Raw genomic sequence first — 19,113 nt, forward strand, 5'->3', positions numbered from 1 at the left:
GAAGTGGTTCTCTCAGGTGCCCTCTTGTGCGGGTGTGCGTGCTCGGCATGCTACGCGTGCTTCGCAGCACAGGAGGCCTCTCCTTGCTTTATCGCTTCCCTTGCGGTCCAATCTCAGCGTGGCCTTGGCTGCGCTTCTTCGTGTGCGCTCGCTCGTGTCTGCGTGCTGAAGCCGTCTGGCATTTTTCAGCTGTGTCTCCCAATGTGGCGGGGCGCGCCCCGCACTCTCTCTCACACACGCTTCACGAAGCGAATGCGAGTAAGATGCGTGGCGGGTTCCTTGTTTTGGCTTTGGGCAGGCGAGAAAGCAGACTCGGATAGCGGGTAAGGCGTCATGCGCACATGCGGGAGAACGCATATCAGTACATATGCGCATACATACATATGGACACACCAAGAACAGGGAAGGCGTGTGGACGGCATGAGCGCGAAAAGGTGGGGGTGGGGGACGCGATAAAGAGGCGCAAGGCGTCCCCTCCGGCACACGCCTGCCGCGAAAATGGGAAGCAAGCGGAAAGCAAGACGCCGCCATTGTCTGTGCTTTCTGCCTGTATCCGGCAGAGGCACCCACAAGCGCACGCTCCGTGCATCGGAGGAGCACGGCACACAGCGGCGGGAAGAGAGTTGCCGTGCTCCCTTCGATGCGGAGCTGATGCGTATTGCTGTGGTGCCGGCGTGCTTCCCCCCTTCGATGGTGATTCCTCCCCGCGTGCGCCGAGACGATACCGTTTTCTGAAGCAGAGCGCTAAGGATGAGAGAATGGGCACATGCTCGCACGCAAGTCGGTCCCCTCGCCAACTTTTCCCTTTCTGTACTCCCCCCTCCCCCAGCTATACTGACCATCCCGGCCTTTTTGTTTTCCGTGCTCTTCCACTCTCTCCCAGCATCCATCGCCGACGTGCACCTCCGCACCCGCTCACAACGTGCAAGTGCCGACGCCCGCCGCGCTCTCGAGTGTGACGCTGCGGAGAGGCAAAATCATAGCATACGCGCAGGTAGAGAAGAGACTCTTCCCTCTCCCTCCACACACAAAAACGATAATCAAAACGTGAAGGCGTACACGCACACACATCCTTCTCTCTCTCGTCGACATTCTTAGATTGTACCCATACTGACGCACGGTCAGAGAGCCAGAGCGGGTGGGAGATACGAACGTGAGCAGGCAGTCTTCTCGCATCTTTTTCGTTGTCGGTTCCGCCGCTCCCTTGCAGAGCCAGCGGGCGTAGACGGAGGAGAGAGAGGCTGTGCATCATCTTTAACGGCACCTTCTCGACCCGCTCTCCGTGCTTCTATCTTGCAAAACGTTTTCAGGTGAGCACCCCATCTCCCTCCTCACACACCCTCACACCCGTCTTGCTGGAGGTGCGCCACACCTCTCCCAACGACTACCGCGCACACAAACACGCGCGCGTGCTCGTTTCTTTTCTGCTTTGTGTCTTTCTGCGCCTGGTTGTTTGGCACTGTCGTGCGCTGAGTAGACTCGCGGATGCAGATCACTTGCAGCGCAACTCGCATGCCTCTGCATGTCCGCGTGAGTGTATTCCCCACGTGCTGAAGTAGCCATACCGGCGGGATATCCATCGATCGACCTCTATATGACCTTGTCCATACAATAAACAAAACTACATGCGCTACGCTGCCCCGCACAAACGAGGGTGAGCGGAAAAACGCGGCCATAGCAGGCCAAACATATGCGATCGGGGTACATACCCGTGCTTGACTCTCGGACTGGGACTCTGCTCTCTCTGCGTGTTTCTTTTGCTTTCCTTCTGCTTCCGCCTCGGAGCACGGCGCCCCCCCCCCCCCGTCACGTCGGCGCTGTGTGTGTGTGCGTGTGCCTTCGCTGTGGTGCTTCCCTCCTACCGCGTGATCGGTTGTCTGTGGAGGGCTGCCCATGAGCACCACTGGCACTCCTGCCGTCGCCGCCAAGGAGCGCAGAGCGTCTTACAGTCGTGGAGGGGTGAAGGCGCGCGCGCTGCGCTCGCGGTCAAAGTCACCGCGAGCGCTCACGCCGCCAAAACAAGGGCAGCGGTCATCTCTGAAAGTGAGCTCCTCAGTTTACGATGCCTCGAGTGAGGCAACCGTGGCGCGACTCTGTCCTCGCCGAGCCAACAGTGCCTCGCCGACAAAGCCGCGGGCGCTAAGTTCGTTGGCTCGAGCCCCCTCCTCCCCAATCCTGTGGTGCGTACACTCCGGTCATGGTGCAGACGTCGATGGCATCGCCGCCGCTGCTGTCTCTGGCGCAGCCAGTCCTGTGTGTCGACCGTCACAGACTTCACCGACCGCGCCAACGATAGCGGAGCAGATCAGACGCATGCGCCGCCTCCTGCGTGAGGTGAAGCTCCCTTTCATGGATGTGCACCTCATAGAGACTTACTTGTTCCACCTCGCGTGGGGCACGCCCGCTAAGGAATCCATCGGCAAAGAATCCATCTCCGATGTGCCCATATCGGGAGACTGGACATCCCCGGAAGCTGGTATCTGCCGTGAAGTTAAACGACCGTCTCCGCCTACACTGCCAGGAGTCGGACTGAAAAGCACTACCATGGCAAGGCCTGTCACCGTGGCAACCATCTCCCACGCGCCTAGCCTCGAGGTGGCCGAGGTTTCAAAATCAGAGTGTTACTATCCCTTCAAGACGTCTACAGGGGGCAGCGAGAGACACCGAGACGGACATACCGACAACGCGGCAGCTGTTAGAAGACCACTGCGGTGGGGGGCGAGGCGGATAGCTGAAGACGACTGCTTCGCGGCTGCACAAACGGATCAGCACACGAAGGATCTTGGCTCCTGTCCGTCTACCACAGAAGCCCCCGACATCATCGACAAAGCCGATGCCATGAGCTGCGCACTGGCAGAGGAAGGCCATCCCCGCCCGCCACCGCGCCCACCACGACCGCAGCCGTCGTCACGTGCCGCCATGGTCAGCCGCAGCGCCTTCACAGAGAGTTGCGCGCAGCAGCAGCAGCAGCACATGCCGGCAGCCTTTCCGCTCTCCTTGTTGGGTATGATGGAGCGTGTGCTGAGGGGGTACAAGGCAGCTCTCGCCGTCGCCCTGCGTGCTGTCATGCATCGAGAGGCGGTTTGGACGGCGCTCCAGCAGTTTCTGAATGTGGTGCGCTTGGACTGGGCGCCGTTAGCGGCTCATGTATCACAGGTAGGTGCGCCTGTCGCGCCACGGGCACATGGCCAATCGAATGGGGCTGCGAACGGGACGCTTGGCTCCTCTGGTATCTCGGGGGCCCTGCCAAATCTGCGTTCGCCGCGTGATGGTGTTGGCAACTCCGGCGACATGGCCGTCGGCGCTTGCCGATCAGAGGCGCTCGTGTCTCCGCACTACACGGCACATGGAATGAGCTCGTCGTCCAGCACCGCAGAAAGTGATTGTGGCAACCCTAAGCGTAGCTCAACACCAGAAAAGCAGGCAGCGTTGCACACATCCTCCGACCGAACCGGAACAGTCGTCGACGGGGAGACCATGCGAAGCAGCAGCGCCCCCTTGCTCAAAAGGACCGTCTCGCCTGCGGAGAGCGCCGTTCGCCATGAGGACACCAGTGTGCGCACAGCCAGCTGTGAGGACGATGGGCAAGTCGCCATTACTGGGCCACCACCCGAGGCTATCGGCAGTGCACAGCAAGATCGCCATCCGCGTGGGCAGCAGCGTCCATCGCTGTGCCTCTCTGCTGAGTCGCTTCGACAGACATCTGTGCAGTACGCCCGCGGAGCCTCAAGCGAAGCAGCAGCGTTGAATGACTCACCAGTGTGCAAGCCTCAGCCACCGCCACCGAGGATTGTACCACGGCTGCTTCGCGTCCCTATCTCCACGCCGTCATCTAGCGCGGGTGCTGCGAGGGATGCCACTAGCGCGCTTGTGCCGTCTCGCGCGCGCTCAGTGGCCGCCCAATGTCGCAGGACTCTTGACCGTCCAGACCCACTTCTCTCAGCTGGAGCACGGGGGCCCGTGTGTAACGCTGCCGCGCATCGAACACTCGCCCTTCGCCATGCGTTTCCAGCTTTACCTGGCAAACAGCAGGCCTGCCGTGCGCATCGATCTGCTACGCCCGCTGATGGGACTCGGCGCCGCTCTCGATCGGCGCCGTGCGTGACAGAGGCCGAGCTTCCCTCGCCTTGCCCGCAGTGTGATTCTTCTTTTTTCGTCACACCGCGCGCGCGGATCATGGCCAGGCACGACGCCGAGGCATGCGATGTCCCTTCGCGTACAAGGCGATTAGTGCTCCACCCCGGCGATTCCGTGTCTCCGATGACGGCGCGAGTATATCGCCAGCTGCACGCGTCGTCTGCGTCGCCGGCCCCGCGGCGGCAGGAGCTGCACGATACGTCTCTTGTGACTCGTCCATCAGAAGGTAAGAGTGCCCTGCGGCCACACAGCGGTCTTGTGCCGTCTCTCGGCATGCGCCTGCACGCAGTCTCCCGACAGGTGTACGCGGACTGCCTATATCATTACCTCTATTACCTCCAGCGTACCACCCTCGCGGTGGTGGAGGCCGTCGACGAACTGCGGCGCCACCACCTCTCTCACGACGCTCCGTTCGTCGTCGAGCGCCGCAACTATCTCCTTGAGGTGCTGATGCAGACATCCACGCTGGCATGTGACGCGGCGGTGCAGTGGCTGATGCATGAGAGCACCTTCGAGAACGAAGGTGATTTGAAGGATGGAGGCGATCAGCACCCCGTCGCTGGCCAGCCCAGCGACTCAACCAGCGACGCAGTGTACTGCTCGACCCTGCTTCCCGGAGCGGCACGGCAAACCTGTGACCATGTCTCTGAGGCGAGGCGATGGCCACCTGAAATGCCCTGCTCCAACTCTTCTCGCCAGTGCGGTGACGCACCCGCGCCGGAGATCGAGCCTGAAGGCGAGAGAGGTGCTCAAGGCACCATGCACCGCGCTGTCGCGCGTGGCCAGTGGCCTGAACAGTTGCTGCGAGCACCGCTGATGAGCACCCATGCCAGTCTCGCCCGGTATGCGGCGACGCCACGCTTTCTTGTCCGACTGGACGAAGCTCCGACCAGCAGTCCAGGCGCGCGACAGGAGGCCGCATCACGTACTACGCAACCCGGCGACGGCGGCCGCGGTCAGAACACGGCGCCCACGACTATTACGCCGGTGTCAGCGTCCCTATCGCCCTGGCGCTTGGTACTGCCAGCAGATGTGCTGGCTTCGTACGGGGGTGGCACTGCGGCACCAGAGGATGAGCGATATCAAACAAGGATCGCGAGCGCCTATGCCGTTCGCTCGAGCGCAGCGTCTTCTGCTGCCGCCCTGCGCAGGCGTCTGGAGAGCGGTGAGCATCTGTTGCACCTTGAGGTGGCAACACAGCTCGCGTATTTGCGGAGGTGCATGCAGTGTGCGTTGCAGCACGAGTACATGCTCTATCTGCGCGGGATGTCGGAAGTGCACCGCCGCTTTTACGCAGACAAGAGGAAGATGGCGATGTGCCGCCACGGTGCAGCGGCGCAAGTGTGTGCGACGGACTGTGACAGGATGAATGCCGCAGTGACGCGTGTTGGCACCCCTGCGAAGTACGGGAGCGTTGCCGCCACAATGGCTCCTGACCGCTACGGCCGCGTCTCTCTCAAGGATGAGCTCTTGCGGACGGACTGGATGAGGGAGCTGCGGGAATCGTGGCAACTACTGATGTCAGGCAGCAGCAGCGTAGCGTAGAGCCGAAGCCAGCGCCAAGCGCACGCAAGCCTCTGCGCCGCCCGGCACAAACGCCTCTTCTGTGCACGCGCTCTCCTTCTCCCTCTTCCCCCTTCCTTTCCGCATCCTTTCTAGGCTGCATGGCGGCGGCTAGCGTGTGTGCATTCGCGTGTTGAACCAGTCACGCCAGTCCCTGCTTCGAACGGAGGCAGCCAGAATGCCCCTCGGCCATGCGACAAGCCTCTCTCACACACACACGTACGTGGCGAAGGATGTGTGCGGACGGATATCTGCCCCAGCCCTTCCTCCTCCTCTCTCGTGTTTGTTTTAGTTCGACTGTTTTCGTGAAGGTTTTGCTTGCGCTTATGGTCCGAAAATCTCTTCATGGCGGAGGGGGTGCCGAGGGTTACTATCGCCCTTCCTTCTCCATCGTCGTCTCCGGCTGATATCCACTAACCCGTTGGCTGCTTTGGCGTGTGGCTGTCGGGTGGGTCCTCTCGCTCGTCTCCGCCGCCGCCCCTCGCGCAACACGAGCGTGTTGGCAGCGCATGAGCGCTACCTGTTCTTTTTTTTCGTGTGTGTGCGCGCTTGCTTGCATTCGAAGTCATTGTATCGACGGCATGCGCTTTCTCTGCACTGCGAGTGAGAGAAGCACCCCTTCTCCTCCGCCAACGCATCAACGATCCCCCTATACTAGGTAGACGCAGAAACGCAATATCATGGCTCTGTCCAGAGCAAGCGGAAGCCTGCACACACACAAAAAAACAAGCCGCTGACTTCCATCAAGCATAACGTGTGCCAGCAAGTGAGTGCTTGAGAGGAGAGCCGTTGTAGGAGTTGCTGTCCAAGCTCGCTCATTGCGGTGGCCGCCACGTGCGTGCTGGTCTCGCTAGAAGCGCGATGGTAGCGCGTGATGGGTCCGACTCTTGCAGCACGCTCAGCTTGCAACTCTTCTCTGCCTAGGCTGCAGCACAGTCTCAAGTGTGCTCGCCCCTCCTCCATGCGCATGTCCACGATTCTATCGGCGGTGCTTGCTTCGTGTTTATTTCTCTGCCACCGCCACTCGCCCCCTTTTCGACTCCGTCGAACGGACGCACATGCTCCCGTCGAGTCCCTGTGCGTTCCCTCGGTGCTTTTCCTTCGCTGTGTGTGTTCGGGGCCTTCCCCTGTGCACGCGCTGCAACGAGAACGGTACGGTAACTCACCTATCCAACTCTCCTGTCGACCCTCGCCCCTCTACGCTTGCCGTAGTCTCTTTTTTGCGACACCCCCGTCACCCCCCCTCTCCTTCCCCCTTTCCCGACACCTGCGGACGTAGGCAAGGTACGGGCAGCAGCTGACACCTCACCCCCCCAACACATACACACACGCGAGGATAACGGGACGGCGGCTGCTCTCTGCTCTCTCTTGCTTTTTTTTTTTTGCTCGTTTGTTTTTGCTTTTCACGTGCGCTCTCGGACGTTGTTCGGGGTGGGTCTCTGCACGTCTTCCTCCGGTCGGACGCGTGCGCACGCGCGCTCGCTGCCGTACGTGGCGCGCATTCCACGCACGCCTTTCCACGGCACAGACAGGTCGTCGCAGACAACGTTGTATGTGTCGCCGCTGTGGTACCGAAGAGGCGTTAGGCCAACGGAAGGCAAAGTCGTGCGCGCGCACGAGAGAGAGTGAACGCGTCACGCCGGCGCCGATTCCTGCGCTCTCGCCTTGGATTCTACTCTGGCTGGCCGCTCCTAAAAGGGGAGCCGCCGGTATCCGTCTCTGTTAGTGTGCGCATGGCGGTGCAGCGAGGAAGGGGGTGCCAGAGGAGTTCTTGTGTCCTGTCCTTCACGCACTCGCGCTGCTGAACCACCGTGCTTCGCTCCGCAACGCTTGCTGTGAGCTGCTGGCGCACTTCATCTCCACGCGTGTATGCGCGCCTTCCCTGCCCTCCTGACACGCCTCTCCACATCGCGTTTTTCGTTGCTTTTCGGTGCACCGACATGGCGGAAGTGTCGGCGTTTGTGTACGGTTGGGTGAGTGGCATTGCCGCCGTCGTCATATGGATTCTCTACGGCACTGCCACACTGCCGCAGCTCATGCGCAGCGTCAAGAGCGTGTGTGCGTACATTCCAGTGCTGTCCCTCCTGGTCGAGGGAATGGAGACGCAGCAGACTGGCGTGCAGGGTGGCGACGGCGCATCGGCGTTGCCCCCATTCTTTCGATTTGATGGCGCGGCCGTCGATCATGACTTGGAAGGCTTGCGAGGGAGCCCCATGCGTGTGAAGCCAATCACGGCATCAGCGACGTGTATGATGAGCTGGTACGGACCAGATGGAACCATCGGCCCCCCGATTGAGTGCCTGCTGTCACTGGAGAACAATTTGGTCACCGTCTATCAGCTTCTGCACTTCACAGACAGCGGCACCGGCATCATGGCGTCTGGCTCGACAGGCCGCGGAAGCTTTCACTCGAAGTCGAAGGATGCGCACCGAGACTCCAAGTTTTTTCGTACCGCAACAGGTGTCACGGTGGTAGAGCACCGTAAGGGCAAGGTGTGCGTGCTGAATACCACCGTCATGGAGGTGCGGCAGTTTAACGCCAGCAAAAAGACGGCGACAGCCGCGGCCGATCAACTGAAACCAAGCACCGCTGATCGCGGCGCCAGTGGTGCCAGCGTGGGCGAAGCAGCCTCTGCAAGGGTGTCTTCAAAGGCCTCATCATTGCCCGGCTTGCTGGGGTTCTTCAGCAGCGGCGGGTTTGCTAGCAGTGGTGCCCAAGTGTCCGAGCGCTGGGAGGAGACCCTGAATGAATCGACGGCATCCGCGAAGGGCTCGATGAGCCAGCGGAGCGTGGCCGGAAGTGGTGCGGCAGTGTCCGGCGCTTCGGAGGCGACCGCTGCGAATTTGATGGCTGGCAGTGGCGGCGCCGATTCGGTTTTCACGGGGCGGGTGCTTATTTGGCGCACCGTGGATGGTCGTCCGCTTTTCGACTCATCCACGCCGCCGCCTCAGTCGTTTAGCAGCCGAACAGGCAACAGCACCTTCGCAGTCGGCTGCGGCCACTCGATGCCGTTCTCCAACTCTCATTCACATCGTGCTGGTGGAGCCCGCACATCCGGCAACGCCCGATCGACGGAAAGCGTCGATGGCCACAGCACCAACTCTTCCAACGACGCGGATGATGGCGACGATTTCACCGTCACTGACAGCGATGGCGGCGACGCCGCTGTTGAGAGACGTCAACAGCAGGCCCACCATGCCCGCTCTCATCATCAGCGGCGATGTATGATGAACGACATGGCGACCTGGTCATGCGTCATTATCAAGTTTGAGCGCTCGCGCGAGTGCGAACGGTGGCACACACTCTTGTCCGGGCTCAAGGAAGCAGAAGCGTGGCACGAATACTCCAAAACCCTGCCCAACCCCGACACCATCAACACGTTCCTCAGCCGCTTCTTCTTCCAAAACATGCGCCTCGCTCCGTTCTCCGACACCCTGATCGAGCTAATTCGAAAGCAGCTGCGAAGCCTGCCGTTGAAAAAGTTTCCGCGCGACCTCGGCGGTGACCTCATCCTCGACGACCTCCTCATCGGGACGCAGATTCCTTGGATCAGCGACGTGTCGGAGCCAAGGGTGTCGGCCAACGGCGAGGTCGGCTTCGACTTCAACCTTTTCTACAAAGGCGGCGAGGAAGGTCTCTCGCTGTTCTTCCGACTAGCGCTCACTTACTGCGGCATCCGAATCCCGCACGTCGTCTTCTCCGTGAAGCTTTTGGAGCTGGAGGCAACCGTGCACGTCAGTATCGGGCCACCACCGTCGAAAACGTTTTGGTTTGGCGCCCACAAACCCCCTATCATCCGGCTCGAGGTGCACCAGGGCTGCGCCTCTGGGAAGGGCGTGCTGCACCGCATACTGACGGCGCTCCCAGACCTCAGTGGCATCATGACAAACCTCGTCAAGCTGTACCTCTTTTCCGACATGGTGCTGCCGTACATGGACGACTTCCCTCTCCCGAGTGTCGTGAAGTCACCAAAGGGCTCGTTCGCCGACCTGCGCGTGCGTGCGTTTGATTGGCAACGCGCCGCGAAGATCAGCAGCGCACCACACCGCGGCAGCTTCACTAGCGGCGCAAGCAGCAACGACGGAAGCCCAGAAGGCAAGGCCGCTGAGAGGAGCACAGAGCAGCAGGCCACCAGTGGCCACGGGAGCCCGCTGACTCCGTGGAGATCGAGCGTCTGCAGCACAGCGACGACGCCGTCATTTGCCTCTACAGGGCGCGCGTTGAAGGGCGCAGTAGCCTCCGACAGCAGAGACTCTTTGCCGCCGGTTATTCTCGATGATCGATCTGCGAGCAACAGGCTGAATGCTGGTGCCGGGGAGAAGCTTCCAGCATCCGCCTCGGGGGACAGCGACGGCAATACGGGCTCCTTTACGAGCAGCTGTGATGCGAACGCATCTATCGGCGTTGGCTCGCCACGGACCCCGGCTTTACACTCCAGCAGATTAGGATCGCAAAGAGCCCGCGATTCACCGACGCTACCGCCAGGTCGTGCAGCTTCAGATCGTGGAAGTGATCCGACCTGGCTGCCTGCTACGCACCCGGGGAATCGTTCCGGTTCATGCAACGCGTCGGTGTCGAGCATTCCCATGTCTACCTCTGCGATGGACGACGGCCTCTTCTGCGACAACAGCACCTGCAACAGCGAGTCCGACAGGGTCATGAGCAGCGCATCCAAGAAGCGCTCTGCCACCTCGGCTGCCATGCGCAACCTGAAGAACCTGCTCAAGGTAAAGGGCAAGGACATGACCCGCGAGTCTGTGTCGCGGTCGAAGAAAAAGAGCTGAGGCCATCGTATGCTGGAGGGTGCGGGCCTGAGGTCGCTGCAGTGGCCAACTCGCACGGCTCTTATACACGGCTGCTGCCTTCTTCAACGTTGCTTTCGTGTGTCTGTTCATCTGCCCTCTGCTGCTGAAGAGGGGGAGGGGTTGGCAGGCAGTCGGGCGGGCACGCCTCAGCCCGTGGCGTATCCGGAGTTCCGTGCTCACTTTCTCCGAAAGCCGAGGAGCCCCCTTATCCCCTGCCAAATGCCGAACCACTTTTGGTGGTCACAGGGTCACCTACCTACGACGTCGGGGGAGGGGGAGGCCAGAGAGATGTATCGCTACAGATGCCACCAGGGAGGCCCTGGATGGCGTGGCGTCAGAGTGGCCTGTCACAGTGCACAGTCCTGGACCATAAATGCTATGGGCGAAGTGTCCAAGGGGATTCGAACATATCCCACCGGGCACTCACTCCCCGCTTCTGAAGGGCGCCTGACCCCCACCTCGTGAGGTGCAGCACTTGGTGTCCTGTGAAGCAGGTGAAGGGGGGAGAGCTTGAGGCGGAGGCCATGCTCTCAGATGAGTGAGCCGGCGCCTTGCTGTCGCGCGCGTATCCACGGCTGCTTCGCACCAGGCGATGGGGCCTCTGACGGTCCGGGTAGAGTGAGGTCCGAGCCTGACGGGCAGAGAAATAGACGCGCTGAAGGAACGAAATCGCTTTGGTGCTGTGGCCGTCCCTGTGCTTGTGTGCTCTTAATCCTCTCCTCTGCCGTTCCTGCATTCCTTTCACGGTGTTGCGGGGACACCTGATGCGCAGTTGACGATGCTGCTGCAGACACGCAGATGTGTGCGACCAGCTCGGATGTTTGCCGCCGTGGTTTGCTTCGCGTGTGCGTGCGTGTTCCTGTTCGCCGCCTCGGCCCGGCCGCTGCGCTCTTCCCCCCATGCCGCCATGCTTGCTGCCATGTGCTTGCCTTGTTTGCGCCGCCGCTGCTCCTCTTCCCCGCTTTCGTCTGTCTGCGATTCGGCGGCCGGCAGACACGGCGGACGGACAGCGGCGCGCTCACGGGGTGCTCCGCAGGATTGATATGGAAGCAGAGAAGTAGCACAGAATGCGCACAGTCGAGTGGCGCTCCATCGAGAGAGCCCTTACGTGAAGCGCTCGTACTCGCGGTGATGCCCAATCGTTGTTTGGTGTTTCCGCGTCAATGGAACGGTCCCCGGTATCGCGCGCGCAGCCACCCCCTTGTCCTCACGAAGTGTGTGCTCGAGGCGAGTTAGAGGCGACGGCTGCTTCAGTTCGCGCAGGGCCAGTTAAGTCGTTTGCTCTTCCTGGTTGTTCCTGGGACCGCCTCAGTGGGTGCATGGATCTTCTTCGCCGTCGCTCTCACGCACCTTGGGTTCTCATTCTCTCCTATCCTCTCCCGTCTCCCTCTTTCGCCTGGACACGGCGCGTCATTGCGGCCTGCACACTGCCGCGGACCGGTGAACCTGCGCACACACTCTCCCTGTGTGTCCCTCACGCGATGCCATGCCACGTTGGACGTCCCTGCGGTACTTACTCTACACGCGCCCACACGTCACCGCACCTGCATCCAACCGTTTTGCACAGCCCTGAGGAGCGGAGAGCTTCGTTTTATGTGATTTCCCTGTCTCGGTGCTGCTCGTGTCCGCTGCGCTGTCGTACGCGTGCGTTGGTCAGCGCGCCTCAAAGAGGAATCCGCCACGCCTCTCGGCGAACCCGCATCAGCGTGCCGCTTTTGGGGGGATATTCCGTGTGCGTTGGGGTACCTTGCTACTCGTCGCGCTTGCTGCCTTAGCCACATCGACTTTTTTTTTGCGCGCTCCCCTACGCGCGCTCGTGTAGGAATCTGCACGTGCGCAGGTGTAGACGTGCGTCGACGTGTTTGGGTCAGCCCATCATCGTCTGCTCGAGGGACGGTCTAAGACATCCCTCTGCCTCGTCATCGCCTGCCAACGTTGACCCTCCTTCGTCGAGCCGGCAGCCATGGGCATCTTCACGCTGTTGTCGTTCTTCTACGGTGCCGTCGGTGGTGCGACGAGCTTCCTCATGTTCTTCTTTATCATCTTTCGTAAAACCGAGAGCGTTCTCTCCGACACGGTGCGCAAGAAGGCACTCAAGCACGCTGAGTTTGACGCTGTCGCCAAGGAGGCCGCGGTGGTGGCTCCCGCCAAGGTAGAGACGCTGTGCAAGATGGTCCGCTTCGACGACGGCATCGTCGGCGATGCGATTCAATGCCGCATGGTCTTCTACGGCAGCACCATCGACGTGTATCAGGTGGACAAGCTTCGCACGCTTCCAGATCACCGCCACGAGGTTGTCTCGGAGCACATGCTGGGACGCATCAACCGCGCCTGCATCATCGCCACCTCGCAGCGCATTTCCAAGTACCACCGCCACCGCAACCAGAGCACGCGCTATGCCGCCATCAAAGGCAAGTGCACTGTCCTGAACCACAAGGACGACATGCCACTCTTCCTCGAAGATCCGAACGCGATCCTGAAGGAGCGACTGCGGTGTATCAAGGAGCATCAGGCGCATGAGGCCATGATGGAGCGCCTGTGCCGCCGATTTCGGCGTGACAGCAGCCCGATGACGGATAAGGAATTCGCGGTGGAGATGAAGGGTACGCAGGACGGGGCGTACGATGAGAGGTCCGATCACTTCGACACAGCGGCAAGAGGTCTAGGCTACCAGCACGATTTGATGGGCATGAACACCGCCGCAACGAGCTGCCGTGGCGCCTCCAGCCTGTCGGCGTTGAACTTGCCGTGTTGCAGCTCCGGTGCCTCGGCAGGGCGCTGCAGTAACGACCTGTCGCCAGGGGCGTTGGAGGAGGCGCCACTGTCGAAATGGACGTGCGTGGCGATCAAGTTCCCAACGCGGCGTGTGCAGGAGCGATGGCTCAACCTGCTGCAGTCGACGCCAGAGTCAGCGCAGTGGCACGACTTCATCACCCACCTGCCCCAGGTGGACGTTTTCAACCTCCTCATCGCCCGTCTCTTCTTTGAGAACTCGCGCGCCAACACGCTGCACGACTTACTGGAGGAGAAGCTCAAGAAGAAACTAGCGCGTGTGTCGAAATCGCTGCCGCCGAAGCTGCGCGGCAACATTTTCCTCGACTTGCTGGACGTCGGAGGCGAGATTCCGCTAATCAGCAACGTGAGCGATCCGGTGTCATCGACGTGTGGCGATACCGAGTTCGACTTCGACGTGCTCTACCGCGGTGGCCTCGCGCTGAAGATTCGATTCTCGGTCCTGTACCGCGAGATCCGCGTACCGGACATCATCTTCAGTATCAAAGTACTTGAGTTGGCCGGTCGCATGCGCTTCGTCGTGGGGCCGCCGCCGACGCGCAAGTTCTGGCTTGGCGGGCCGCAGCCTCCGCAGCTGAGACTGGAGTTCACGCAGGAGGTTGCTTCGCATGATGGCATTCTGAATGCGGTTCTGAGGCTGCTGCCGGACATGAGCAAAATCGCGTCGAATATTGTGAAAGTGCTTCTGTTCGAGGATATGGTGTTCCCGAACATGGACGATTTCCCGTGGCCTGTCTTCGGCGAGGACAGCGACGACGACGACTCTGCCACCGCGTACAGCGACCTAGCGGGCGCGGAGAATGCGCAGAACAGCCGTCTAGCGTCACTCGGAAGCGCCCGGAACACGGGCGACGCCGGCGGTGACCGAGAACGTCGTGGCAGCAGCTGCAACAGCACCGCCGGTAGCGCTGTCAGCGAGAATCGTGGTGTCCAGAACAGCGCGACGTCCGAGATGCCCTCCGCACCACCGCTGCGGCCGATACCGCATTCCACCTCGGCTCCTAGCATAGGGGTACCACACCCGCACTCCGGCAGTTTCGGTACCTTTGACCGTGACCATGACGCGGGTGCGCCGTCGCTTACTCGATCGCCTCTGCTTCAGCCCTCGCTAAGGGCCGACCCGGCGTCGGCAATCAGTACGCTGCCCCATGGACTACCGCCGCGACCACCGCGGGTGGCATCCTCTGGATTCCTGCACGGGACCGTCGCTCGTGTCCCAAAGTCACGGGCGCCGAGGTTGTTGGGCAGCCCCGCGCCGTCGGGGCCAAACTAGCGATCTCCGTACGACAGCGCTGACGATGCTTGCCGAAGTACCTCTGACACCTCGAGCGATGGTAGAAGGTGCGGCAGGCGGGGTCGCTCCTGCTTCCGCGATGCCCCGCCGCCAAATCCGTCATGATGTGCAACTGTCGGCGACGAGCGTTGCGAAGTGAGGTGAAAAGAGCACCCATTCGCACACGCTGCGGTTGTGAATGCGAGTGCAGCGTCATGGAGCAACAGCGGTTGGCCCAGGCGCACGCTCTTCGTTCGCTGTGCTCCTCTGCCTCGATGCCTTAGCCGCCACCAGCATCATCGCTGCCGCTGTCGTGCGGCGTCACTGCCATGCTATTCCCGCACACCCTCTGCTTTTCATACGTCGCCGCGCAAGCGGTGCTTTATACCTGTGCGCCTCTTTTCATGCAGAGGGGAGGGGGGAAGAAGGTGGGGGAGCACGCTTACAGAGATGTGCACCAATGCCCGGGAGCGCACATGCGCGTGCTGTGCACTCTCGTTAGGTGCTCCTCACGCTCTCGCCTCCTTCCAAACGGCAACACTCGCGGCACGCTGTACGGGCAACGTGCAGTGGCGTAGAGGAGGCGGTGGCGTCGGCGTGTAAGATGAGTGGGCGGTAAACGGCGCATCTGCCCACGAGCGGCTTTCTTTTTGCGCCCTTCTTGTGCCCGTGATGCCGATCGCCGCCGAGGATGAGCTCCCACGACAACGACGAATAGCACTACCACCACCAATCCTTGTTCTGCGTCGAGCTGTATCGAGGGCACGCGATGGCAAGTGCCTTACTCTTCCTCATCGTTGTCATCTACGTTCTCCTGCCCGCCTCTTTTTACCGGTTTTGACTCTATGTAACTCGCATCGCGCCCGCTCTCGCGTGTGTCTGCTTTCTCGTTCTCCTCTTCGTCGCTGCATCTCTCTACATACGCAGAGGGCGGAGGACACACACACACACACACATCGACACAAGTGGTAGTCACAGGAAGGAGGAGCGCGAAGATGCCGCCGAAGCTGACCTCGAAGAACATCTTCGATGTCGTCTTCGATGAGCTCCCCGTAGATGCCTTTATTGACACCGGGCCGGCCTCTCTCAAGGAGGAGCTCATGCTCGAGGCGGCGGGCATGCTCAGCAGCACCGGCGAGGGCACCGGAGGTCAACGCAGTGCCCAGCGAGGCGGTACCAACGCCGCCAACGGTAGCGGTGGTGGAGGCGGGTCCACGAGCTATCGGCGGCACCTTCTCCCTTCCGCCTTTGTGGCGGCGACGGCGGCCATCGTCCGGTCAAGCGGCCGTTTGGCGGCCGCCGCGTCAGAGGACTCGGCAGCTGCTGCAGCGCCTGAAGCAGCTGCCGAGCAGTGTGAAGACCCGCAAGACGCCGACGTTCTGGACGCCGAGGACCTTGAGGACGGCACTTCATCGCCGCTGTCGGCACACGCTCGTCCGCCAGCCTACACGTCGACGCCCGCACGTACAACGGAGGTCTATTCTGGCAACGTCTTTCGCACAGTTGACGATGACGTGGATGACCGAAGTGCTGATCGTTTTGTGGCGAGGCGGCGGGGCATCCGCGACGCTCACGGGCGGCGCGACGGCGGCCGTGATGCCACGGACGCGGAAAGAGGCCTTGACATGCAGATGGATGCCGAGGATGACGCGGTAAAGGAGGCCACCAAGTATGCCGGCTGTGTGGCAGAAATTCAGGCAACCGAGCAAGCCGGCACTAAGCCACAGCCGGCGTTCTCTGGGCAGCCTATCGGTAGCGGCAGTAAGCCGAACCTGCTTGATGCTCGTCCTGTAGCGAGCAGCGCAGGCTCCAGAATCGCGCCCGGTGTGAGTGTAGCCGGCAGTGGCACCGAGCTGTCGATCAGCGGTGACGCCGCTGTTGAGGGGACCGTACCTGCGACAGTGACGAGCGTTACCGCGCAGTCGACAGAGGGCATCAAAACCGCTCCGCTGGTGGCGGCCGGGGCGTCGTCAGCCGCCGTCTCCGGAGCAGCAAGTCCGCATGGCGAAGGTCAGATCGGCGACCAGGCACTTCCCTCCTACGGGCAAGTCCGATCTGAGGCTCGCGGCGCCGGGCATGCAGCCGTCAGTGGTGGCCAGGCAGTTTCTGTCGCAGGAGGGCCGCTTCTTCAGCGACCTTTCGGCGTTGCCCGCGCACCACAGAGAGGTGGCACTCTCACGGCGGCCGAGCAGCTTGCCCTCATGCCTCCAGGTCTCGATCGCATGTACACCGGTGCCTGCGTCATGTATCGCCACCCGAAGAACTTCGGCTTCGTCTCGCCAGACGTGGGCGGGCCGGACGTGTTCTTCATCATTGACAGCATCGCCCTCTCCTTTACGAAACTGGCGCTCCGGGCCTTCTACCTGCGCAGTGGCATGCCGGTGCCGCCCTCCGTCGCCGCTGCGTATCGCCTCGGGGCAGCAAACGACAGTTCAACGCCAGCAGGCGGAGATGGGGCACCGATCAGTAGCACAACAACAGCTGAGGCGAACGCTGCAACGGCAGCGGACGCGAACAGCACGGCGCCGGATCAAGTTTCGGTGCCGGCCCCCGCGTTCCCCGGAGTCGCAGCAGGCGTCACGGCTGCTAGAAATGGACAGGCAACGATAGCCGGCGCCGTTCTTGGCGAGTTAGGCGTTCTCGGTGCCACACCTGTGTCGGCGACTCGGCCGGGGGACGCTGGCGACCGCGTCTCCATACCGCCAACCACAGCAGAAGAGCTGGCATGGGCGGAGACGGCTGCTTCGCTGCTAACCAGCGCCACCGCGCGGCTTCTCCAGTGCCAAGTAGATCAAGGCATCGGCGGCGGCCTTCGGGTTGGGGATCGCATGAGCTTCGTTGTCACCCGAAACCACGCCGCGCGTGGCGGAAACGGCCGCCTGCTGCGAGCCGAGTTCATCCGGGGCGTGCCGGCGATGCAGCTGGCGATGCCGCTCGAGCAAAGCTGGTTCCATCCGTTGTTCCCTGGCGCCGTCGGCCAGAAGACCAGCGCCCCGTATGGCGCCGCCTCAAGGCCACCACCACCTCCTCCCTCTTCGTCTTCCGCTGAGGGCGGTGGCAGAGACGCGTCAAGTGCAGGGGAGCCTCTTGGCCCCTTCGACTCTACCTCCACGGTCCTCACTCGCTACACCGGCTGCGTGCGCACGTACGACGCGGAGGAGCAGCGCGGCTACATCCGCTGCGACGAGTCGGATGGCAGTGGTGGCGGCCACACGCCTGATGTCATCTTCTACGCGCACTCAGTGCTTTGGGACTTGACGCGCTGCCCACCGCTGAAGCGACAGGTGAAGGAGAGCATGCGGCTGGCCTACAGTGTATGCGGGACGGAACGCAACGGCAAGTACGTCGCCACCCTCATCACCAACCCAGACGGCGAGCCATTCTGCGAGGAAAATATGACGTTTGCCGAGAACGTGCTGCCGTTTTTCATAGCTGACGGGGGTGGGCCGAGCAGGCGGCGTGGGCGTGGCGAGGACGGCGGCGGTGTTAGCAGCGGCCGCGGCGGGATGGGTATGGACGTTGGCGCCGGCGCAAGTGCCGAGGGTGTTGGGAGCGACCGCAAGCGTGTCAAGGCAGCGGAAGACGACATGCTACTCCTCTACGCCGAGGATGACTACCCTTTCATGTGACCACGCGTTCGTGTCAACAGGGCAATGAGAGAGGAGGAGGCGCACTTGCGTGCCAGCGCTGGTGCGGTGCTTCCTTAGGACGCCGGCGCCTCGCCTTGCCTGTGCTTCGTGTCGTGTCGGTGACGAAAGTGTCTCTGGGAGAAAGAGGGGGGCGATTACCCTCGCCGTGCGAGTTGGCGGTGTGATGGTGTATAAGTGCGCATATATCGCGGAACACGCGAAAGAAGAACCGCCTCGGCGGCCATCAGAATGCTCATTTTTCTCTCCTCTGTTGTGCGCAAGCGCGAGAAGTGCCAGTGCGAGCCGCGCTATCATCGGCTACGTGGGTCGACGGCAGCACAGCGACGGGGCACATCGGATGACGCGCAGCGCACCGTGCTACCGTCTACGCGCCACCTTTGCCGGTTGCCATCTTGATGTCCGAGATCACGCCGTGTCTCTCTATCTCTCGGTTCGCAATACGGCTTTATCCCCTCTTCTCTCACCGCCACACCTCTGCCTTGCCGCGTCCACGTCTCGTCGACACACACGTACTCCTCAACCCATGGACGCACGTGCATGCGTGCCGCTTCTGTACTCCACGCGCGTCTGAGGACGAGTCGCGGTGCACGACGACTCGTTATTTTGTCTTACCTGCCGAATCCTTCGGCATCACGTCAGTACGGTGTAGGCTCGGCCCGCATTCACAGACCTACGTGCCCGCTAGGAGTGCGTTTTGTGCGCAAGTGGCGTGCGAGCGCTCTGCAGAGTAGACTACCCGTTTTCTTCAAGTGCCAGAGGCACCGACAGCGAGCGGCCCTTCGCTGTTGCACTTGCGCTATCTCTCCTCGTCGCCGCTGGCTAGAGGGTGCGCCTCATCCCTCCCTAGCATTTTGGCTGCTTGTGCTTTCCGACGACGCTGTCGACTCGGCTC

At 61.7% G+C, this 19,113-nt stretch overlaps 4 protein-coding genes across 4 annotated transcripts; all 4 read left to right on the forward strand.

The window, feature by feature from the left end:
• Window positions 1-2,313: 2,313 nt before the first annotated feature.
• On the forward strand, window positions 2,314-5,682 carry LDBPK_120750 (hypothetical protein, unknown function; the record flags this gene model as incomplete). The annotated part of the gene is made up of 1 exon (XM_003859146.1): window positions 2,314-5,682. One exon carries the CDS (start codon window positions 2,314-2,316, stop codon window positions 5,680-5,682), a length of 3,369 nt encoding a protein of 1,122 aa, XP_003859194.1.
• A 1,958-nt stretch (window positions 5,683-7,640) lies between these two features.
• LDBPK_120760 (hypothetical protein, conserved) lies at window positions 7,641-10,484 on the forward strand (the record flags this gene model as incomplete). The annotated part of the gene is made up of 1 exon (XM_003859147.1): window positions 7,641-10,484. One exon carries the CDS (start codon window positions 7,641-7,643, stop codon window positions 10,482-10,484), a length of 2,844 nt encoding a protein of 947 aa, XP_003859195.1.
• A 1,984-nt stretch (window positions 10,485-12,468) lies between these two features.
• Window positions 12,469-14,571, forward strand: LDBPK_120770 (hypothetical protein, conserved; the record flags this gene model as incomplete). Its single annotated transcript, XM_003859148.1, has 1 exon — window positions 12,469-14,571. One exon carries the CDS (start codon window positions 12,469-12,471, stop codon window positions 14,569-14,571), a length of 2,103 nt encoding a protein of 700 aa, XP_003859196.1.
• A 995-nt stretch (window positions 14,572-15,566) lies between these two features.
• LDBPK_120780 (hypothetical protein, conserved) lies at window positions 15,567-18,200 on the forward strand (the record flags this gene model as incomplete). The annotated part of the gene is made up of 1 exon (XM_003859149.1): window positions 15,567-18,200. The coding sequence occupies one exon, from the start codon at window positions 15,567-15,569 to the stop codon at window positions 18,198-18,200; it is 2,634 nt and encodes an 877-aa protein (XP_003859197.1).
• Between the last annotated feature and the right edge of the window lie 913 nt (window positions 18,201-19,113).

The sequence above is a fragment of the Leishmania donovani genome, chromosome 12 (assembly GCF_000227135.1).
Source record: "Leishmania donovani BPK282A1 complete genome, chromosome 12".
Lineage (NCBI taxonomy): Eukaryota > Euglenozoa > Kinetoplastea > Trypanosomatida > Trypanosomatidae > Leishmania > Leishmania donovani.